The sequence below is a fragment of the Ictalurus furcatus genome, chromosome 11 (assembly GCF_023375685.1).
Source record: "Ictalurus furcatus strain D&B chromosome 11, Billie_1.0, whole genome shotgun sequence".
Lineage (NCBI taxonomy): Eukaryota > Metazoa > Chordata > Actinopteri > Siluriformes > Ictaluridae > Ictalurus > Ictalurus furcatus.
The window spans coordinates 8,480,001-8,504,356 of NC_071265.1; the positions used below are offsets into that span (position 1 = coordinate 8,480,001).

A 24,356-nucleotide genomic window follows, 5' to 3' on the forward strand; every position below is an offset into this window, starting at 1 on the left:
TTGCACAGACATTTCAGTACATTTACATGGACAACAATAATCCGATATTAAGACGATACTCTGATTAAGAAACTAGCATATAAACAGCGATTATTGATGAGCTTAATCTGACTAAAGTCATACTCGAAGTAAACACAAATTGAATTAAGACGTGTGGAGTATTCCTGTTTTAGTCGCATTATCGAAGTGTATTATAGATATGAACACACCTTAATCACACTATTAACGTCATGAGTTTTCACCGCATTTTGCTACAAGACACGTAAACACACAGCAGTGCTTTAACCATTTGACAGTAAACAAGAGAGCACGTCATTACATCCCCACGCCGTCCGACGTTCCCTCCAGAATTTCACGTATTAACATACAGTTCGTCTTGGTTATGGTACCGTATACAGTTTTGGGTGTTTCATTTTTAATTTTACGAAAACTTCAAGTGCAGTTAATTATTTGTCGTGCTGTACGTGCAAATAGACGACTGCTTGAAGCCGTGGGCTGCGTCCCAAACCGCGTACTTACTTACTATATAGTAGAAGAAATGTATGTTTTTTGGCTACTATATAGTAAGTAAGTACGCGGTTTGGGACGCAGCCCACGGATTCAAGCAGTCGTCTATTTGCACGTACAGCACGACAAATAATTAACTGCACTTGAAGCTTTCGTAAAATTAAAAATGAAACACCCAAAACTGTATACGGTACCATAACGAAGACCAACTGTATGATAGGTGAAATTCTGTAGGGAACGTCGGACGGCGTGGCGTGGGGACGTAATGACGTGCCGTTAATCGATCTGTGTTCTATAACATGTAAAACAGGAACATGGAAGGAGTATTCTAAAAGCAACTCATGTAAACATCTTAATCACAATATTGTCTTATTCAGAATAAGGTCAATAATTAGATTACTGCTGTCCAGCATAGTCATTGTTAACATTTGGATTTTGTGTACAAGCAATAAAATACTAAACAATAATGTGTAAACAATAACGTCTTCCCTCGTTGCGTGCAGAACTTCCCATCTACACGCACGCATTGTGTGCTCCAAAACCGCTTCCTGAATGCGTAGTCCGTTAACAACCTTAAATCAGCTCATGACAGGAACGTATGAAACGCACGGTAAAAACCTCAGTTTAAACACATTCACTCTGCTAGTTTCTCAGACCGCTGTCGTTTGCAGAATATTTGATGACGTGAAATTTTGATAATAAAGTATTAGATTATAATCGTGTATTCGTGACAGCCCTAGTGTTGATCTCATAATGCTACTCGGTTAATACAATGTCGTAGTATTTATTTATTTAAGGTCAAATGGACTATTTTAATGTAATGTACAATTTAATTTTGAAACTGTTATGTGAAAAAAAAAAAAGCCTGTATTCTGTTGTTGATAAAGTGCATTAAAACTGTTTATAATTGTTATTCGTTTTTGTTATAGAACAGAATAATAATTTATTATTGTAGCCAATATTGTGCAACACTAGTACTAGACAGGCGTTTTCTTTTTTTTTTCTTTCTGTTTTTGCTTGCTCTTTCATCTTTTTGCAACCGTTTCTTACATGTGTTCTCCACCCTGAGCAGGGAGACTCGTGTGAAGACTCAATGCCTGTTCACATGGAATTACTGCACAGCTTCCACAGTTTAATATCTTCAGTGGAGCAGCTGCAGTCCAGTTTCCTGTTTAACCCAGACAAATATAACGAAGGCGAGCTGGCCACACCCCCACGCCGAATACTCAATACACTCAGGTACTACTGGACAATTTGCCAATAATTGTTGCGCACACACATTTAACAAAGATTTATTTTTTATTTATTTATTTTTGGATAAACCTGTGTTGTGTTTGCAATTGTTTGATATCCATGAGAGCAGAGTATTACTGTGAATTATTTGAACAAAAGATGAAAAGGTTAAACAATAAAGACAATTTTTCATATCCGCCTTTGCTCATATTTATAAAGGGTGCCAATATTAGTGGCACTGTATCTTTATGTAATGTCAACTAGCTTCGCTAGCTAACTTTAATTCAGTACACGAATATCTATGCAAGTTAGCTAGGTTAGCAATTTCTTTAGTTATCTTTTCTCTGTCTGCTATTGTTAACAACCACAAAAAAAAGTTTAAGGTTTACTAGGGCTGGGTATTGCTACCAATTTGGCGATTATATGGTTTCAGTTCGATTCAATATCGATTGGTTATCAATATTTCATTTAAAATGTTAGTTTTGCAGACATAGAATCCGTGTTTTAATATAAATGCTGGTAAATGAAACCCTCCTACTAGGCTATATTACTGAAATACACATTTACTTTAACAACAGGGCCCAAACAATTATGTTTAATTACTTTTACTTTGAGTAACAAACATTGTAACAAGAAATCATAAATATGTGCGTACAATGCACACAAGGTAAGCACAAACTGCACATTACTGTAAAAAAAAAAATATTAAAACATTGTAAATGTGCAACAGTGAAATTCATTAACAACTTGAAACAAGAGATGAAACTGTTTTCAAAAACGGATAAGAATCGATTCGTTAAATTGAAGATCGATTAAAATCGGAGAATCGATTATTTTTTTTACCCAGCCGTAAGGTTTACCTTTTCAAAGGCTTGAAACCTGCTTATCCAAGTCGATGTTTGTGAGTAAAATCCCGAGGTGACCGTACAGAGAAATATCCAATCAGCTCTTTGGTGTGTGACAGATGCTCATCGTCAAACTAATCAATCACACTAACGCATGTCCAAACACTGTTGATTGGCAGGTCATTCCTGTTCCCAGCTTTCCTTTTCGTTTGAGATCAAGCCACGTTTTTCTTGTCAGTGCATAGAATTCTCACCGTTTGTTTTTCTTTTACAATCATTCTGACATGTCGCCTAACTACCCTTTTTTTTTTAACTTTCATTAACGCTTAAACCTGTCTATGGTAGGGAATACCCTGCTGTCATGGCCACACAATATTCTTGGTGTGTCAGGGTTATTTGGCTTTGTCTTTTAAAGTAATGCTATTGCGGCACAGAATTGATGAACTTGAAATGGTCACGTGACCAACGTTTGTTTAGTTACTTCTCATACCGACTGAAGATTACAGATAATAATGGTAATTATTGTTCAGCACTAATAGTGCATTTTGTACACATGCAGACAACTGAATCCTATGTATGAAGGGTATCTGCAGCATGATGCACAGGAGGTACTGCAGTGCATCCTCGCATATATCCAGGAGGCCTGTGACACCATTAAGAAAGACATTAGACCCACCCCAGATGAAAAACCAGGAGAGTGTGAGCGCGTCACGACAGGCGGGACGACGGACGAGACGACACCTACCCGAGAGGAAGAGGAGAGCTCTGATGGACAGCTGAGTGGGAAAAGGAAGAGCGACACAGAAGTGGGCAATGCCAAGAAGAAGCCCAAGTCTCAGCGCAAACCCAAGAAAAGCGATGAGGAGAGCAGACCTTTCACGCGATCAAAGAGAAAGTCCTCTGGTGACGTGGTTGGAAATTCTGTCAGTGACCAGAGGGATGTGGCAGAGAAAGACAAGGCGGAGAAAGAGGGAGGAAGTAACACAGAGGATGAGAAGAGCGAAGGAACCGCAAAGGAGGTGAATAAAAGGAAGAAGAGGATGAAACTGAGCTGGCTGAAACCTTCAGGGAAGCAACCGAGTATTTTTTCGAAATTCCGCAGCATGGGGCGAATCAGCTCTCATGTGGGAGACGGAGCGGAGAGCAAGGACCAGGACACGAGCAGCAGTGAGCAGCACCAGGGTGAAGCCACTACCAGTAGCGGGAAGACCATACTGAATCCAACTGCACCGAAGACGGAAGGTAACTACACACTAATAAGGCTGTTCGAGAACTTGATGACTCTCGGTATCTCTTGAGGAGTTCAATACTAACCTAATCTTACTGCTAGCTTACTGCTAACTGCTAGCTGTTGCTGTGTGTTTGTGTAATTTAAGGTGGCAACTAATCTCTAATGGGTGTGGGCTTTTCAGGAGCAGTCAGTGCCTTACGCTTAAAATTTTTGTAGACAGTTTTGCATGTGATAAAGCTTAGTAAATAATATAAGAGAGCTTTATGGACATCTGCTCATTTTTACACCAGACTTTTTTCCTCATAAGCAGAACTGCAGGGCTTGGATATGCTGAAGCAGCTGTTCCAGGGTCAGCTGGTGCTGAGGACACGGTGCCTGGAGTGCGAGAGCTACACTGAGAGGAGAGAGGACTTCCAGGACATAAGTGTACCAGTGCAAGAGGATGAGACCAGCTGCTCACAGGCTAGTTCGGAGAGTGAGTGCATTCAGATAAATGTGAGATAGTGGAGATGCTTGTTTTGGTTTAAAAAAAAACCAACTGATCTTTCAGTTATGTGCTTATGAATTGAATTGATGACTGCATGTAGCAGAGCGTTTGGATTTTTGCTCTTTTTTATTTTATTTTATTTTGCAGATCTGTGCTCAGTGTCTTCTTTGCTTTTCTCAGTTTCCCCAGATCCTAAGCCAGAACGGAAGACTCTGAGGTGGGCGATCTCTCAGTTTGCATCAGTAGAGCGGATCGTCGGCGAGGATAAATATTTCTGTGAGACCTGTCACCACTACACAGAGGCAGAGAGGAGTCTTCTGTTCGACAAGACCCCTGACGTCATCACCATTCACCTCAAGTGTTTCGCAGCCAGTGGCTCAGAGTAAGTTTCCTAAATTGTATTATTGTAATCATTAATTATAAGTATTTAAAGTACATCATTTGGGAAAACCCAGATAATGACTGTAATATCTAGATAAGCCGAACTTGTTTTGAATGCGTTTGATTGCCCATTGATTTATTCTACAACGCTGTTTGTATTCTCTAAGCTGATTGGTCAGGTATTGATTCATTTTCTATAGCAGTAATGGCAGCTGTTATTCAGTCCGTACCGGCTTTTTAAAAAGAATTCCGATGCAACTTGTGGAGGTGTTTTTTTTTCTTCCCCCTTTCAGAAAACTACTGAAATTGGTGAAATTGCAATTGAACGGTCTTTCGCAGTGATGTTTGTTGGTAAAACTTTTTAGCTGTACTTGTGTTCCATGCACGTGACTAGAAGGGGGCTTTGGCTGACTGTGCATTGTGATGACGTCACATGATGCGTCTTGGTCCAAAGCTGCAGACAATCTGCTGTAATTTTGAAAAACTGCAAGCCCTTATGAATATCGCAAAATCCTAGAGGGACATTTATTGGAAGTTAATCAAATCTGGGGTGGTAATGCATTACACCACCCTGTTGATTTTTTTTTTTGTTCCTCTTTTCTATAACTTCCTCCATGTAGATGCTGTGCATCCTATGACTAAATAAATGCTGCTTCTGATAAAATTCCTGTTTTTTTGCACAGGATGGACCCGTATGCTGGACTGTCAAAGGTGAACACACCTCTCCTCACTCCCCTCAAACTTTCCCTAGAGGAATGGAGCACACGACCCTCCACTTCCCACCAGGAGCACCATTACAGGCTCTTTGCTGTGGTCATGCACAGTGGCGTGACCATTAGCAGCGGCCATTACACCACCTACATCCGCATGACAGACCTTCACCACAGCAAGATCGAGCTCCAGCCTGAGGATAAGCCTCAGAAAGAGGAAGACGGGGAGACGAAACCACTGAAAAAGGAAGAGGTTTCACAACCCGATTATTATGATGATGGTGAGGTGTCCTTCAGCTTAAGCTCCAAAGCGAAGAACACGATTAACGGCACGAGTTTGTCTAGCAAAGCCGGAGGAAAGAGGTCTACAGAAGGGGTCGGTCTACTGGGAGGCCAGAGAAGTATCTCAAGCTACGAGATCAGCAAGCAGCCTGCTTACGCCGGTTCTCCTGCGCAGAACGGACTGGTGAAGAAGGAAAGGGAGGAAGAAATTGATGGAGTGAAAGAAGAGAGTCGGTTGAGCTTGGACACTGCTTTACAGAACCTTCTGGACTATGAAGGGAAGTGGATGCTGTTTGATGACTCAGAGGTGAGGCTGTTTGAGGAAGACGAGTTCCTGCGTGCATGTTCTCCTGAGACCTGTTCCACCTCCACACCTTACCTCCTCTTCTACAAGAAGGTCTCAGGACAAATGAAATGAACGATAACCGGACAGCATCCGACGTTTAGAAACAACTCACTTGTCATGGTTGCAGAAGAAACAAGCTAAAAATAAATGCTTGAGTATTCCTTAAACAGCTGAGATACAGTATGCCATGATGTTGCGTTTGTGCCTGTATGTTGTTTTGTTTTTATTTCTATCTACATTCCCTCTCCAGACCTTGACATAAATTTATCACTTACTTTCTGAAAACCCTTACAAAATGCACCTTGGCACCAACTGTAGTGCACTTAATGTCCTGTAAGTCTTTTATTCTCCAACTGCCTGAAACAAGTCAGGTAAATTGCTCACACTGGCTTTTTTATATATATATATATTTTTAAGGATAAATTTTCATTTTGTTCTTGATGTTCAGCTTCGTTGTAGGAGGATGTTCCATATAGGGTGTAAATATACCATAGTATAACGTTTAGTCTCAACATGACAGTGTTTTCTGCTTAGGCTAAAAGACAAGTGAAGAAATCCAGCTCAGAGCAGGGATGAGCCGTTTGCACAGAGATGTGAGTATAGCTTCACCAGTTCAGGGCTTGTTCATATTATCTATAGGTAACTGCAGGAATAGAGAACCGTATTTTTGTAGTTTTTAATCCTACTGTACCTCATTCCAGTAAAAACTTTTCCTCTTTGACATTTATGTCGTGAGATCTGGGCCTTGTTCCTAAAATAAGCGATCAGATCAGATCTAACATGTTAGGGATGTGTAAATAAATAGTTATTGAATTGAAGAGGTGCATGATGAAACAAGTCCTTGATCTCTACCGTGTAAACCGTTTCTAAGCAATAACTACAGCCTTTATTTTTTCTTATAGAGTTCTCCGTTGTTTACAGACTTTTCTATGTTTGTGCCTTTTTGTAAATGTTCTTGTACACCCATTAAACACCAGCATATTAAAAGTCAACTTGTGCTCTTATCATCAATTAACCAATCTGTTTGACATTGTGCATTAAAATATTTATTTAGTAAAATATTCAAGGTAAATAAAAGCTACATAACATTACTCAAATGTAACAAAAAAAAAGGGGAGAAAAAAAATCCATGATAAATAATGGTACGTTTTTTTTTTTTTTTTTGCTTGCTTTTCATTCGGATTAAATAGTAAACTTTCAAAGTCGTACCATTTGTGATAAAATGCCTGACACGGTAATAAAAAAAGTGCACACAATATATTAAATAGAGTTTTGACACACGCCGAGAGAGTGTAACAGGTTGTCTCTGTAAACCCATACAAAAGTGGAATGACACTACCATAACACTTGTTTTCGCTTTCCTCCTTTCCTCCCCAAGAAGAGTCGAATATTTACAAGCAAATAAATTAAATGCTGTTCTTTCCATCATCTCGTCTTCCTCACACGTCGAGCTTACGGAGGCTCATTCTGCTAAAGGAGTCTCTGGAGGGGGGGGAAAAAAAAGGATAAAATGTTTTAGATTAGCCATATGTTCAGTACAGGCTCGATGATGGCTTTGCATTATTAAATACTGCTCTCCGTTGAATAACAATTCCCACCTAAATTCCAATAAATACACAAAGTTAGTTTGGATGTTCTACCTTGTCAAGCTGTCCGTTTGCTGCTTGGCAAATTAGCAAAACAAGAACAGTAATCAGAAATGCAATGCACACGTTACTGAGTTCTTATGTAAATATCTGCCTTTATCAAGTCAAGAGTTCAGAGACGTATTAGATAAATTATTAAGTGACACGAGCAGGGGTTTCGTGGCACAAAAGCCAACTGCTCAAATGATTTGTTCCCCAGTGTGAATGAGTGCAGCTAGTGATGTAATTTCAATTAAGGTCTTTTTTTTTTTTTTTTTTTTTTTTTAAAAAAAAAGGAGGCTGTTTGATTAATGTAATGGAAACGCTTGCTGGATAATGAAATGCATGCCGGTGTGGGAAAACCAGGCGGATGTTGCAGTGGCTGAAGGCTAGAGGATAGCTCAAAACGATTAATTTATTTTCCTGCCAAGAGCGTATCCCAAAAGTCTTGCAAAATTTTTCATACTTGGTTAAAATTTTCTAATAACTATATAAAAACATTTTTTTTTTCCCCCCAGACAGCCTTTTAAGAATACCTTAGACAAAAGAACAATGTATTGAAATCATTCTCATGGCTGGATCGGGAAGCTGTCACAAGGTTGTGATGGAATTTAACAGGAATCATGGCAAGATCATCACACACACACACACACAGACATGACACTGCTGCTAAACTTATTAACAAATTCAAAGAGACTGGAAGTGTTGTGGACGTCCACAAACATCCACTGTGAAGGCACAACCAACGTGGTGCTGTCAAACATAGTCCTCTATATATGGACGCTTTTGGGACACCCTGTATACTATAATATACACTTCTAATTTATGAAATATTTGTATTTAGGGTACTTTCTAACCTTGCCTTGGCTTTCTGCTCTCAAAGATCTCATTGTGTAAGGAGCCAGTTTAACAAACGCAGCAGTAAAAAAAAAAAAAGTCTAAAGATTTCTAAAATCTTACTAGATAAGTGTGATTTCCTCACACAGTGAGTTTGCTCCAGTCTTTGGATAGCTGTGTGTCCTAATGTAACTGTCCTAAGCCTAATCAATTTATCGGATCAGATACTGACTGTCAAAATGTCTGATGCTCCTGAGCGATTATATCGTCGTCACAGAATAGTGCTTAGACACTTTGTACAGCCGACAGCAACGTTTTCAAAATGTTTAACAAGAAAAGTAGCCAACAGAACTGAATTAATCAGCGATTATTTCTCCACCCTTGAAGAGCGAAGAGACGCTGTTGCAGCTCATGTTCGAATGCCGTGAGTAAATTTGACCTCGGGTGATGAGACAGACGGATGTGGATGATGCCGATAGTCAAAGTGAGAACTCATTTCCCATTGTGAACTTATAACTGCAATTAAACTAAATTTAGTCTTCACTTCTGGAGGGAACCAAACTTTCAATAAATTCATAAATTTACACTGATTTCAGTTTCAGAATGCCTGCCGTTTTCAGAACTATATACACATTATAGTTCGATTGGCAGTGAGTTCTCCATGACATATCCACACTTCCTTCATCAAGCAGGAAATCAAACCTAAACTAAATTAGTGATGTAATGTTTCCCGTAGATGTCCGATAATGTTTTAAATATTTTTAGGTTTGGTTCTCTAACCTGTGAGAGCTGACCTGGAGCACAGGTTTGTAGAGCTGTGGGATCTTCCTGTTAATGAGCGGCTGAAGAGCCTCCTTCAGCCTGTGGTAATTTCTCTCCAGCTCCCGCTGATATTCCTTTTGGTCAGGACCTATCAAACTCTTATTTTTGCGGAGGGCGTCTTCGCACCTAATAATGAACAGACAGAATGATGGCCTTAACTTAAATTACACACACAAAAGAACCTCAAGATGCATTTGTTCTCTGGTTTGATTCTGTAGAAAATAAAGTTCGATTTACGTCAGCGATTTGTGCTGCGTCCCAAACTGCTTACTTATACTATGCACTAAAAGAATTGTAAAGAAAAAGTACATACTTCTGAGTGTGTAGCAAAAGAGTATGCAAGTGCTGGGACATACTAACATGTCATGTAATGGATGAGAGCGTTGTTGCCTAGTTACACACGCTGTCACCGTAAACAAACTCCTCGCTGCATTATAGCTTTTCTTCATTCATCATTCCTTACATAATTTATACATCATTTAATTTACCATTCCCTTGATTTATTTTTCTACATTTCAATTAGACCTCTCTAAAACGTGTCCTGCCTTTATTATCTGATCGATACACTTTTTACACAACATCCAACTGTTAATCTTGTGTGACAACAATCATATATATTAACATTTTGTTAAATGGAGACTTGATACCGTTTGGTGAAGTCTTTAAAGCAGAGTCTCAGCTTATTGTGGTGTCTGTAGAGTTTAGGATCACTTGGAATTTCAGACAGGAAGACCTGAGCGACCTCAAGTGGGCCCTGGGGAAAAATGTACATAAAGTCAGTACAGTACAAATATTCAATAATTAATAAAACATGAAGGGTGTGCTGTTAGAGGAAAATAAACAACACCAGGATGTTTGATTTGGGGCAAAACAAGTTACTGCTCTACCACAAAGTTGACAGTTTTCCAATAACAGCACATCCTGAACTGTGATTCTTCTTAAAACTACAGCGGTGTGACATGATGCCCTAAAAATGCCACCCTGTCTGCCCTGCTGTGTTTTTTTTTCTTCTCATTGCATTGAGTGAAGTGTAAACTATGCTGGTTGAGATATCCTTCACTACAGAACCAAAAGTCCAGGGGGTGGAGCTGGATCTGATCCAAATGCTCCTATAACCCTAACTCCCTACCCTCTAAAGAACCCCCAACCCAGAAAACGTGGGCGGAGCTAGATCAGGTCCGATTTCACCACATGGACTTTCTCCAACATGGGGACCAGTCATGTCACTTTTTAAAATAAACTGTATTGTATGTGTGTGTGTGTGTGTGTGTGTGTATATATATATATATATCAATCAATTGTCACTGTTGTATTTTGTCCCCACTGGTAGAGCTTACTAAACACATACTGTTTCGACTGGATCATCATGGAAAATCAATGATGCCATGCCCATGTGAATGTATATAATCACCTGGTTAACTGTGGTACCCACAGACCCCTGCAGCACCATCTGTAACATCTTGGCATCAGCTGGATCCTGGTGAGTAGCGAAGGCCAGTTCCTGTGTCTTCTTCTGCATGTCCTCAATGGCCACCTCAATAGGCATGGAGATGATCTGAGCACAAAGGAGAAGCAAAAAAACAAAACATAAACCTATATGTGACAAGTTTGTACAGGGTATACAGCAGGGTTGTACTCGGGTTCTACCTCCTCCTTGTGAATGATGTTGATGCGGGTTTTGATGTAGGGAAAGGCGTGGCTGGTGGTGAGAATGGTCTTGCGTTTGTACTGCTCGTGCAGGTCTCCGTGTGCGCGGCCATCTAGCGTGAACGGCGTGCAGTACACGAAGCGGCGCAGGTTGTAGTTCTTGTCGAAATACGTGATGCGGTCCTTCATCTCGTACGTGTCAAAGTACGGTTCCACGTAAGTGATCTGAACGAAAGCCTGTAACGAACACACCGGTCATTTCGCTTGTAGGTTTGCGTGTACAGTTCGCTTTTATTATTGGCACCCTTCTTAAAAACGACTAGAAAAAAGTAAATACACAAAAAACAAATGTTCTAAGAAAAAAAATTCAAACTACCTTTTTAAATATTAAAAATGTAGTTTTAATTATTCTCTGTCAAAAATACAGTACTGTGCAGAAATCTTAGGCACTCCATCTATTTTTAGTACAAACTATTATAGATATTTATTTTATGACTTCTACATGATCAGTACAAAAACATTTTTGTTTTTCAGCACAAAATTAAATGTTACAGAAAAACGTTTGTATGTCAGTAAAGAAAGCAGCGCATTACGTAAGAGACACTTTTCAGACTAAACACACAAAGAATTCTGCTGGGTTTTGCTGCAAAAATAAGAAGCGAGTGAGACAGTCAAAGTCTCCAGAAGGACCATGACTGGTTCTGCAAGATGCTCAATAACACTTACAGCTCATTTCATTATAAAACTACACCAACTCTACCTGAGACTACCCTTTTTTTATTATTATTATTAAAGCAAAGGGTCATCACACCAAATATTGACTTTGTTTCATTTTATCACTGTTTATAGTATTATTTTTATTAATGCAAAACATTTCATTTCATTATTTTTCAAGGCATCTTTACAGCATTTCTTTGCATTTGCAAGACTTTTGCACAGTACTGTACACATGCCAAAACTATTGATACTGAGATTTGTTCATTTTCATGAAGGATGCCAATTCTGGAGGATATTTATTTATGTATACAATAACATACAGTTAAAGTGCAAAAGTTTGAATAATAATTTCTGGTTAAAAACTGTACCTCTTTTTTTTTCATAATTTAACTACAAAAAAAAAAAAAAAAACTAAATCCAAAACAGGCAAAATCAACAGCAAATATTTTAAAACGAGCCAAAATTCAAGGTCTTGTGTCGGTCACTACACCTGATTTGAAGAAAGCAGTGTACGACATCTAGCCTAGTTATAGCACACTTACATAAGTGTTATCAGGAGAGAGATGCAAAGGCTCTTCATTGGATACACACAGGGTATTCTAAGGGTATTCAAACATCTGCGCTCAGCTGTATAATATTGCTGCTGTTTCCTTGATCGTAAAGGTGCTGATACACACAACACACGTACCTTATTTGGATCCAGTTTACATTTGTCCACTGGATTCGAGTCCTTAATGACTTCAACTTGATCCTCCCCAAATCTCTCCCCATAGAATCCCTAAAAATGAGAACAAAGTCTATGGGGCAGTGTAACACGGGGCTTATTAAAACTTGTGACATCATTATAAGCGCCCAAAATTCTTGCAAACGTTCACAGTACATTAATGAAAATAAGTGCACTATCTTGAGAATGACTGCTAGCGTTCTTGTTTCAATGTTACAATCAATTTCAATTGTTATACATTGAAGAAGGAAAGACGGACCACGGGTTCTTTATATTTGAACACCGAACAATATTTTTAAGAATCACTGTGTAAAGGTCCACAACTGCAGCTGCTCTGCAGCTTATCAAGCTCAGGAGATGTAATCGAAAGCACTCGTTTCACCTGGACTGTTCCATCCAACCTAGATCACTACTATGATTCTGATGCACACAAGTGCACTAAACCCTGCTGCTTCCCATAAATAAATGAGCGCTTGCAAATGGTCGGGGGGTCGTCAGATTACGTCTGGTTCATGTCTTGCAATTCACGTAATATTTACATGAGATTAAAGCCTACTTTACACCAATAGTATACTGAGCTTCACACGCTGGGGCATGGAGCGCGCAATTCTATTCACTGGTTTAGTAAATATAAAATGAAAATATCTGTATATATTCTAAACATGTATTACTATTGTATATGATCACATCATTATTAAAAAATATACCATAAGTCAAATTTATATGCATAGATCTACATCACCAACCCAGTTCCTGGAGACTGTAATCGTCCCACCTGACATTTTAATCATTCCCTTAAGAAATTCTTGATCAACTAATACAGGTGTGATAGAGTTTGGTTGGAGATGAAAGCTGCAGGAAGGTAGCGCTCAAGGAAGAGGGTTGGTGACCACTGATCTACGTTATAAATAACCAGTGCTTAAAATTCCACCTCCATCCACATCTCAGGCAACTCCAAGTGTGGCCGCAACCCTGAGTTCGTGAACCTATCGGAACCTAACAGGTCACACACCCATTAAAGAGAACACCGACACACGCACGAGCGCGCACACAGAGATAACCGAGTAGCTTCCAGCGACCGTTTACCTCAAGCCGATGTGAGATTTCAGCCAGCTTGGTGATCGCCGGCTCTTTGTACACAAACTCCTGCTCGTCCAAGTCGCCAAATTTAGAACCATAAAATCCCACTCGGAAGTAAGTACCAAACATGCGCTTTCCATCCTGCAACAAATAGAAATAAAATCAGCTTTGCACAATTCACACCATCACTAAACCATCATATCTCTCAACTACCATCTTTAGAATATTATAAGCTGAACTATAGTAACTCCTGGGCCCTGGCCAGTTTAAGGTGAACTTGAGTGAGGGGGGAAAAAGTTCATGTTGACTTGGCACCAGGTTATCAGACCTGGTAAACATGCACGATAAACGCTGTCTGGTAAATGAATAATTCTAAAATGTTTACTGACAGTTAATTTAATCGAATTTAATGCAGTAAGGAGAAGAAACATATGCACACAGTGAGGTTTCCTTCCACACACGGCAAATCAATACAGTATAGGCCTGTATACTGTATCGTAAGAAAATGTCACAGGCAGTAGAAAGGAGAAGATTTAGAATTAAGAAAATACAGCCATGTGATGTTTAAACAGTTAGTCCCTAGACAGACATGCGTTATTCATTTTTATTAGAGTTAAGTCAAACTTTATAATGTTAAACTCCAGGAAATAATCATAACCGAGTTACAGGGCTCATAAATGGGTGTGTCCGTCCAGCGCACCCTTAGCAAACCGATTACTAGTCGTGGCTGGTTTACGATGAGAAAGGAGATGCATCTAAACATGCAAATAAATAAATACATTCAAAGAAAATCACGTATTTACTACTAAAAGGTTATGCTATTATATATATGGAATGCAAGTATTACTCAATTGTGAGATTGGACACTGCTGTACAAGAAGTGGGAGGCGATGGAAAGTTTGGGGGTTTTTTTCTAGCTGACATTACTGAACGTTACGTAATTTAGCTCACCCGAGTTAGTTAAAATCACCATCTACCCAGCTAGTCTCACAGCACGTTTAACAAGATCGGTTTGAAATACAAAACAGCAATGAGCTCAAATTTTCCTTTTGAAACTTTGCTAACATACTGGAGTTAATGTAAAAACGAACGCTTCAGGGACATTTTCTAAAACGTTTCCTAATTAAATTCTATACATCTCCACAAGCTGCCTAAATCAACTCAATTCCAGTCCAAATACTGAAACCTCACTATTTCTTCTAGCAATTTTCTAATGTTCTAATTTCTTTAAAAAAATTAATAAAAAATTTTAAAAAAGCCTTCAAAACAATACCACACGATTGGATTAGGAGCTGACGGCAAGATTCTGCATAAACGAACAAATGCTGTTTTCTGACTTTATCCCCCACCCTTACTGACCTCCCCCAACTTTTAAACTGGCAAAGACATACACGTTAACGTCCAGTACATCCACCAATACAGTTTGAGAACAGTTAGGTTTAACCTAACTCTAAAAATATGGGCGTAGGAGTAGCTTTTTAAACAGTGATACATAAAGTGTGTACTGAGAACCAGTACAAGGAAGGAGACAGAGAGGAGTGAAACGGTGTAGTAGTATAGGCTGCATTAAGAACATCGGTGTAATACAAATGGTTCACGTGAACTGAACCTTCAGACTATAGCAGCTGGAGAGACACTAAGTGTAGGAAGTGACGCTAGAGAGGACAGATTCGGGGGAATAAGGCAGTGGAACAGCATGCTTAGGTGTTAAAGATTTGCAGTGGAGAAGAAACAATACATATATTTCACTAAATATTATATGGAAATGTTTAGGCTATCCTGCAAAGATAATGTTGGGTAAGGAGCCAGTTTAACAAACACAGAGGCGTAAATAGTATTTGAGAAAGAGGAACAGACTTTCAGAACTATAATACAGTGAACTACATATTAATGTCCAAGTTTGACTGTGTGAAGGGTTTTCCCATTGCGCCACACAGACGCAGGTCATCAAGTTACTGATATTATTCAAATTCCAGTCTGAATTACAGGATATTTACTATATTTCTAGTGGAGGAAATCACACATCATAAACTCCTTTGTGCTTAAATAGATCACTCTCTCAAATCGCAACAAAAAGATCAGATGAAACATCAGCTATCTGGTTCCTCAGTCAGTCGTCTCGCTAATTAGAGCAAAAGAAATAAAGCCTCAAACTAGGAACTTACCACACGACATTATAATTAAAGTGGGAAGAGGAGGGATCAGCAACCAGGGGGAGGGGGAATAAATAAAAATAAAAAAAAGGAGAGAACAGAACATATTTTAATCAGGGAACCATGAACTTCTTGGAAAGATAAATAACAACAGAAAGCAAAACAGCAATAATACTTAAAACTCAACTATTACTTAAAAAAAAAAAAAAAAAAAAAAAGAAAAAACAAAGAACGCAAAAGATCCCAAAAACAGAACACATGCAGGATGGAGAGAGGGATGGAGGGGAAAAGCAAGCAGAAAGGATTGGGTGAGTATGGGATGGGATTCAGGAACAGTCCAACATCCTGTTAAATGAGGAGACAGTATCGTGCCAAACTGTCAGGGAGTCATGCAGAGAACCATGAGAGACATGATGTATTAATAGCAATTCACACACAAAACAGAAAATCAGTACTCAGGGGTCGATTTAGTTCTAAATAAAGAATGATGATCAGTGAAAAGATCCAAAAATGTCCCGATGGACCACAGAGTAACCTTTGTGGTGACATTCTTCCACAGAAGAAAGAAGGAAAAAAAAAAAAAAACAAGAACAAAATATATTTTTGTGTTTTAAATTGACGTTTTTCCGTGTTGCATAGACAGGTATAAATCGATCCCTGTGCTTTAGGATGACTGTAGTGAGGTCACATCGATGCCAGTGCTGATGAAAGACAGAAAGAGTGAGGTGAGGGAGAGACATGAGGTGAATGAAGTGACGCATTCGTCGACAGCTCGTCATTAGTGTAACACACTGGCTCCCATGCATATGGCCTGCTGAAACGAGCAATGTTAACACTGCTTCTGTTCAGAAGGGGGGAAAAAAAGGGAGTGAGAGAAAAGAAAAAAAAAACAAGGAAAAAGACAGACAGAAAGTGTGGCGTTGCTGCACGCCACAGACAGATGGAAGGATGGACTGAGTATAAAAAAAAAGTTGTCAATAAAAAGGTTAATGGATCGATTTCACAGCAGAGAGAGCCGGGATCAATGCCCACCGCTTGCACATGTGGGTCAAGCATTAAGCATGAGGTTCACCACCTACCTCCCAGCCAGTGCTCTGTGTGACAGAAAGAATACAGGACAAATCAACACACACACACAGGTCACACCCTCTAAAAGCCCAGCAGGACTCCCTCACCACATGGAAAGCCACTATTCTTTCCCACACGACCTTCAGAACACTGCATGCAGTACTCAGGGGTGGACAAATCCCTAATTACAAGGAGATTCTGGGTCCAGGCTCTTAGTTTTTTTTTTATTCATAGTTGCCCAGAAAGAAAATAAACCCTATTTCCTTTTGACTTTAGCAAAACAAAAATTTTCATTTGGTTTGTATTAGGCTTGTGTGATGGAAATTTAAAATCATCGCTACAGGATATAACACGATCTATACCCAAATATCTAGTGACGTTTACTATACTACCACACCTGCCTCGCTTTCTGTTAAGGTTTATGCAAAATGTTTTGAAATAAGAGTATGAAATAAAATCTAACAATGTATGTTCAATATAGCTAACAAGTATATATTTACTAACCATCAGCTAATGATATTTTGGGACGCCGAAAAGTTTGGAGGTCGAGCGATAGTTATTGGTAAAATATTGCTGATCTTTATTAGAAAAATAGTATGAAAAAGTACTGACTGTACCATGAAAACATTCCGTTTTTTTTTTTTTTTAATGAAATAGATATATAACACTCTAAATAAGAAACAAACAAACAAACAAATAAATAAATAAAGAGACATCCAAAATGGGGGGGGGGGTTAAAAAAAACGCATCCGCTCTCATACTGGTTCCAGCAATCGGTTATCAGTGCCAATTAATCGGCAAAAGCGATCAATCAGTCGACCTCTATTAAATATGCTGGTTTTTTTGTTAGTTTGTTTTTTTTAAAACATTCTTGCTTTCCCATATAGTATGGTTTTTGCTAGACTGATTTATTAAGGTGTGTGGATGTTAAAGAATCTTTTCAGAACCAGGAACATGCTGTTAATTTGGAAATTGCAACAAAACCGTGCAAAATATGCTGCAGTGCAAAGCAGTCATATTACAACGCTGCCTCACAGTTAAAGATGTCAAGAGAAAATGAAGCTAAACAGGCTCAAACAATAATTTTGCTTGTGAAACGCAGATAGAAACATTTCAAAACTGATGCTCGCCAACAACTTTTTGTTTGAGGTCGCAATCGTGTCATAAATAACATTAAACATTGTGCTACAATACCGGTCAAAATTTTAGACACACTCATTCTTTATTTTAATTATTTCCCCCACATTTTATAATAATAATAATAATAATAATAATAATAATAATAATAATAATAAAGTCATCAAAACTCTGGAGTAACACAAATGGATCTATGGGAATTATGTTGTGATAAAAAATCACAAATAAATCAAAATAATTTAATATTTTAGCATCTTCAAAGTAGACGCCCTTTTTGTCTAGAATTTCCAGAAATGTATTCTTGGCATTTTCTCAACCGATTTCTTGAGGAATTTCCCTGACATGCTTTTTAAACAGTATTAAAGGAGGTCACACCGACGCTGGACACTTATCGTCTGCTTTTCGGAATATTTCGCTCGAGTCGTCCGTTTAATAAAATATTTTTGGTAAATAAAATGTTAGTTTTATAACGAAAGAAATAAATATGTTGGCACAATTATATTTTTGTCTACGACACAGATTTCAAACATTTAATCACACACCTTCAGATCAAAAGATTTTCAAGAAACATTTCAGTTGAGTGTCCACAAACTTTTGACTGGTACTGTACATTAGAAACGCTATAAGCCGAGGATAAAAACTATGTTTACGTAGTCACAGTCTGTACGCGTCACGTCTGTATTTCACGTTAGTCCTCACATTTTAGCCTAGTCGGTTAGGTTTCTGGGCAACCGGAACAAAGCGAACAGACTGGACAGTCCTTCCTAAGTGAGAGGTTAGCTAATAAATTGATCATCATTTGTCCACCCCTGCTACGGTACATATCGTTTATAACCCAAAGTGTTGCTGTACAGCATGCAAGGCGTAATGGACTTCCATCTCCTCATAGGAAACCATGATTCTGTCCCAACACATGCAAAGCCCCTTGTATAGTCACTCTGGGGCTGACATTGAGTGTGTTAACACCTGCTCTGTGTGCTGCTGGAAGAGACAGGCATATGAAATGTTCTTTTACAGTGAATCTCCATGAATGAATGAATGTCTGCCCTGTTGAAACAGTATATTTGTGTGGATGCGATACCCCTACACACAAAAACACACTTTAGTGGACTAATGCGCACTGTACCATGCAAAGACATTATGTACAACGTGTACACGGCAGTACGAACATGCGTGCTAGGACGACTGAATAAATGAGACTCTACACTGTTTCTACACTGACACCGACTTTGGTGAGATGTTTTGATGACATTTTAAAGCAAAGTCCTGTTGTTTTAAACTGAAACGGCCCAGCGAGTACAATGACTCGACTTCTAGAGGACAGCACTGCTACCAGACAGTGTAAGTATTTACCTGGTGCACTATTTTGCCAAAGGCCTCTTGCAGTTTACCATGAATGGTGGCCAGCTTCTTTGCATCCCTGTTAGCTTCATGAATAGGGATGAGCACCTTGTAGACCTCGTTCACAGCCTCGTACATGCCAGCCTGCAGACGGACAGGGAAAACAAGGCCACTGAACTAAATGGTGCAGGATAAAGAATGCTGTTTACTACGGCGGTTAGCGAGTACAAAAATTCCTAGAGAGCGTCCTGATCTTAATCGCTGTATCATTTAATAATCAGCACCACTTTCATGATCAATAATCTGTTATGTATTATACAGCCCTGCTTCTATTGCTTTTTGCATTCTCACAGGACTACATATAAAACTTGCACTGGCAGCTGAAAGAGGAAAAAAAGGAAGGGCACTTCCTCACCATAGAGAAGGAGGCGGCAGCCTGTTCTAACAGCCCCACCAGCCCGGCCTCTGTGAAATATTTCCCCGAGCAGATACCTTCCTCATCAGGAGACACGACATCATCAGACACAGCAGACTCCTCCAGTACATTGGATGAGATATTCTGTCGCGGAACAAAGGGAAAACCTCGATTAAAACCGTTCGTTTGACAAAAACCGGCATGCGGAAGGGCCGCTCAGGTCGGATTACGTACCTGGAAGGTGACACAGCCCACAGGCAGGTACTTGCGATCCTCCAGCATGCTGAGATATTCAGCTACAAGTGCGGCGCTGTGGACCAGACACTGAGCCGCCTCTGCGTGGTTATTCCTCTCCGAGTGCTTCCCTGCCATGTTCTGCAGCCAGGTCAGCCTTAAATCTGGGGACGTCTGATACCCCTTAGCGATTCTGTTACGCATACGTTTTTACATTTGCATTATGACCAACGTGCGTATATTTGAATGTATTATGAAAATTGTATGACAAATGAAACTTCTCCACGGAACCGAACAAATATCAGTATCAAAATGTAGAGCGAAGAAAGCCAGTAATCCGACCTGTACATCAGATCGATAAGCATCTCTGGATCCTCTTGATGTTCCTTCATCTTTACTGTGTCTGACAAAATCATATGCAGGTTAAACACCAGGTCCTGAACCTAAAATGCACAAAAGCATATTATTCATGAGACATTTTTTTTCATGAATATTGCATGACATTATTACCTCTGTTGTTTTATAATAAAGATTAGAAATGTTTTGTTGTTTTAAGAAAAAAAAAAAAAAGTGTGAAATCAGAATAATGTGTGTATTATAATTCTAATAATCACAATAAAAGTATTAACTAATTTCATTTCCAAATGATATTTCTGGGTCTTTTGTTTGTTTTTGTCTTTGGGGTCCAGCGACTAGCAGTTCCAACTTGGCCAATGGAATGCATCATACCTATTGTACACTTTTCTGGCTTCAAACTTGAGAATCTTGAAGGGTTTTTTTTTTTTAACCCCCATCTCTTTAGAGATGCACACCACCATGTGTAACTGCAAATTTAGTGACAAAACGTACCACTATCTGTAGCAAAAGCTAAAGAGATAAGTCTGTGATTTGACACTAGTTTAGAACTGACCTGGTCAGGGAATGTGGTCTCTCGGAGCTCCAGGTCCTCCTCAGCGTAGGTCAGGATGGTTTTGAGCGAGCGTCTCAGGAACTCCTCGTTAAAGTTTTGAGACGTGCCAACCAGGGACGACAGAGACATGGTCACCTGCATTTTCACTCTGGCAAAGTTCTGCAGGACACACAGAGAGAGATTCATATCATTTAGTTCAGTTCAGGCACAACATTGAATAATTTCTCAAGTTGAAATAAAAATGGAATAAATAAACGGACTCACGTTTCCAATCTCAAAGTTCTGTCTCATTAGCAGGTAAAGTGAGGCACTGGCGTGCGACCTAATGGTACCGATGCTACTGCTGCAGTTCCTCAGCAGACGCAGACACAGATCAGCACACTGCTCCGTCTCCTCCTCGAACAGCAGCTCTGGGAACTAAACACACACCACGAGAGAAATATTAGCATGCACAGTGGCGTTCACACCATCGCGCACGCTTTATCACTCAACCTGTGCTCACCTTTGAGACAAGAGCTCTCTGTGTCGCGAAGCAGTGCTGAAGATAGAGGGCGCTCTGGTTGCATGCCATGCTGTGAAGCAGGACTTTGAGGACGCCTCCGAGAATGCTTTCCTTCGACTCGGTCACAGATACAGTCTATGCAGAGCGAAACCATTACTTTTTAAATAAAAAAAAAGCGAAGACATCTCACCAAATTAGGACTGTAAATCTAGCTTTCTGTGCTTTAAATATTTACCTGCACTATGATTTCCAGAGTGTCGAGGATGATGAGGTTGGCCTCGGTTGCCAGATTGCCGTCTATTAGTGCCTCGTGTTCCAGCTCTGCCCTGGTTCTGCAAAAGGAGCGAAAACAGAGAACATATTCAGAATTCTTTCATGCTGTGCGTGAAAAAAGGTAAGGAGCGCTTGAATGCTAAATCCTTCCGCACAAGCATTCATACAGATCCTCTGTATACAGATCCAGTGACACTAAAGACATGTTTGTAGCTCACAATCTGAGCACAGACGATTCAAGGTAATACAGATACAAAAGACTGCTCAGGCATCCTTCCATTGTAATTGATGTACAATGGGCCTAAGGGGAAGGACGTGGTTTATTATTAGGACTTGTATAGATTTATCTAAGCTTACAAACCTATCTAACAAGGAATCCTGGCTCCTCCTATTGCGCTGAAGGCTTTCCTTAAACCTGCACAGCACACCGCTCATTCAAAACAAGCCATACACAAACTTCAACAGCATGAAAAGTTGCAACACAGCAAGGGGAGAGCCAGCGCCCAACCAAGCACCCCTAGCACAGGAGGCGTCCATAAAAAGCACACGTAGGTGGACCATGGATGCGGCGGTAGGGTATGCAGGAAAAATAAAAATCTATAGGTTAATGCTATGCACATGTGGAAGCTGGATTTGGCGTCCAGCACTTCACATTGGCTTTGGATGAAGAAACTCGGGTTAGTGATACAGTGAGTATAAGACATGGGCAGACATTAAGAGAAGCACGATACACATACAGCTGAATCAGTTACCTGAGCAGAAATTCAAGATTCAAACTAACAGGGCTTTGTATAAATAAATAAATAAATAAATAAATAAATAAAATTAGCCTAACCACAATTATGTAATGAATATAACATGACCGGACATGCTTTTATAGGGAAGAAAAGAAAAGTTCCACTTCCTACCACAGCAATTTGCCAAGAGCAACTTTTTTTTATTTTTATTAATGAGCGGCACACTTTTTTTTTTAATCTATGAATAGGTTACATTCAATTTGATTTAATATCCACAAAACCAATTAGTTCTTTTTATGACTTACATTATAGCAGCAATAAACTGTTGTTCCCTCACCATCCTCTCTTTTTCTTTCTTATTAAGATTTATAAATAAATAAATAAATAAAACACACAGCTTGTTAACATGCAAAGCCATCTGTCCTGAAGACTTTCCTGTAACTAGTTAAAGCGTTACCTCAGACTATTACAAAGTGCCGACAACACGTTTCTAAATCGTCCACAATACAAGTCCCTGTGTAATCTGTTACTACAGGAACAACCACGTTAATATAAACCTGTGCTTTGCCTTACAGCCGGCACTATTATCAGAGCTGCTATTATTTAAAAAAATGAATCAACACCTTCTGACCAATCAGATTTGAGTATTCAACAGGACCATGATTATATATTAATGATCAATTCTATGCACATATAGTTTGGACGTATTATACTGTTTGCAATTTTTTTTTTTTTCACTCTAATGATTTATAATCACACTATCCAGTGTCACCCAGAACAGGACGGCGTCCCCTTTAATTCTGGTTCCTCAAAGTTTCCTCTTCATGCTGAGTGACTTGTTTCTAGTCACGGTCATGTCTGGCTAGCTCTAAATCCCAATCACCATCAAAAACACTGTATAAATTAAATTAAGCAAAGTCAGTTGTCTCACTCACCACTAAAGTATGCTTTCTGATTACGGGTTTTCCCGATTCCAGCGCATCACTACGTACAGTCGATGATTTAGATTTTGCAATTGAACTGCAACGAATGCTGAGAGCCTGATCACTGTTTACATTATTACACAAAATGAAGAATCTAAAAAACTGCCATGACACTAAACTCCTCAGGATAAAATTATGCAGAAGGAAATCTATTTTTAAAGGGACACGTCACCAAAAAACACTATAGCCTCTTTATGGCACATTTCTTGAACAAATTGCAGATGAATTAACGTCATTAACATCAATGGAGTGTGAAATTCTACATTTACATTTATGGCACTTTTGGCAGACGTCCTTATCCAGAGCGACTTACATTTATCTCATTTATACAACTGAGCAATTGAGGGTTAAGGGCCTTGCTCAAGGGGCCAACAGTGGCAGCTTGGCATTGTTGAGGCTTGAACTCCTGACCTTCTGATCAGTAACCCAGAGTCTTTAACCACTGAGCCACCACTGCCCTTACATAGAAAACAGAGTAATTAAGTTATAGCACTAAACATTTAGGGTTTGACAGATGTTCCTTCATTATCATAACTAACAACAACAGTCAAATAGTGTATGTTAAGACTTTTATACAATAAATCCCAGATTTAAGTACAAAGAACACAGTCCTGGTTTGACCGAGCTGTCATTTCAGTATCCGTAATCTAACGGCGCATTAGAAGCACACATTTTTGAATTTATCTCTAATGTTGCTTGCTATAATGCAGAAAAATGGCTGAATCACACCACCCAAGCAGCCACCCTTTTTCTTCCCAAGCACACACATACACACACACACACACACACACACACACACACACACACACACACAGAGTCACAGAGCAATCCCAGTTACAAGGACGCAGCAGTCCAGCTTCAACTAGAGCACTTTAAGCATGAGGCAAAAAGAGCGGGGGGGTGGGCCGTATACTCAAGGGGGTTAGCAGAGGGAGGTTGTTTAGATCACACTTCAGTTGTACAATACCTGACTGATCTTTGGCCCCTAGACATACAGTACATGAAAGAACAAGGTCAAATGGAGGGGTTATTCCACACCAAAATAGTTAATGGAGTACAATGTGTAATGTCCTCCGTACTGACGGGACACGGGTGGGCAATGATTATAAAATACTAAATAAACGCGTTA

General features: G+C 39.4%; 2 protein-coding genes across 10 annotated transcripts in view; one reads left to right on the top strand and one right to left on the bottom strand.

The window, feature by feature from the left end:
- The window catches only part of usp1 (ubiquitin specific peptidase 1), a 14,647-nt gene extending 7,676 nt beyond the window's left edge, over nt 1–6,971 (top strand). Inside the window, exons 5-9 of one of the 2 annotated variants that reach the window (XM_053637046.1) lie at nt 1,580–1,746; nt 3,145–3,827; nt 4,124–4,291; nt 4,484–4,685; nt 5,368–6,971. In XM_053637046.1, the coding sequence (XP_053493021.1) occupies nt 1,580–1,746; nt 3,145–3,827; nt 4,124–4,291; nt 4,484–4,685; nt 5,368–6,094 (1,947 nt within the window). In that variant the 3' untranslated portion in view covers nt 6,095–6,971. The remainder of the gene's footprint in view (nt 1–1,579; nt 1,747–3,144; nt 3,828–4,123; nt 4,292–4,483; nt 4,686–5,367) is intronic. The other variant, XM_053637047.1, reaches the window with a different exon arrangement.
- dock7 (dedicator of cytokinesis 7) overlaps nt 6,927–24,356 on the bottom strand; it is a 69,652-nt gene continuing 52,222 nt past the window's right edge. For 4 of the 8 annotated variants that reach the window (XM_053637041.1, XM_053637038.1, XM_053637040.1 and 1 more), the window contains exons 34-49: nt 21,470–21,566; nt 21,235–21,369; nt 20,997–21,149; nt 20,733–20,891; nt 20,165–20,265; nt 19,823–20,015; nt 19,589–19,732; nt 19,186–19,317; nt 16,707–16,721; nt 13,481–13,606; nt 12,359–12,448; nt 10,954–11,190; nt 10,718–10,861; nt 9,954–10,060; nt 9,265–9,432; nt 6,927–7,504 (exon numbers count right to left, since the gene is read on the bottom strand). In XM_053637041.1, coding sequence (XP_053493016.1) covers nt 7,462–7,504; nt 9,265–9,432; nt 9,954–10,060; nt 10,718–10,861; nt 10,954–11,190; nt 12,359–12,448; nt 13,481–13,606; nt 16,707–16,721; nt 19,186–19,317; nt 19,589–19,732; nt 19,823–20,015; nt 20,165–20,265; nt 20,733–20,891; nt 20,997–21,149; nt 21,235–21,369; nt 21,470–21,566 — 2,044 coding nt within the window. In that variant the 3' untranslated portion in view covers nt 6,927–7,461. Of the gene's footprint in view, nt 7,505–9,264; nt 9,433–9,953; nt 10,061–10,717; nt 10,862–10,953; nt 11,191–12,358; nt 12,449–13,480; nt 13,616–16,706; nt 16,722–19,185; nt 19,318–19,588; nt 19,733–19,822; nt 20,016–20,164; nt 20,266–20,732; nt 20,892–20,996; nt 21,150–21,234; nt 21,370–21,469; nt 21,567–24,356 lie in introns of all 8 variants that reach the window. The other 4 variants (XM_053637044.1, XM_053637042.1, XM_053637037.1 and 1 more) reach the window with 2 other exon arrangements.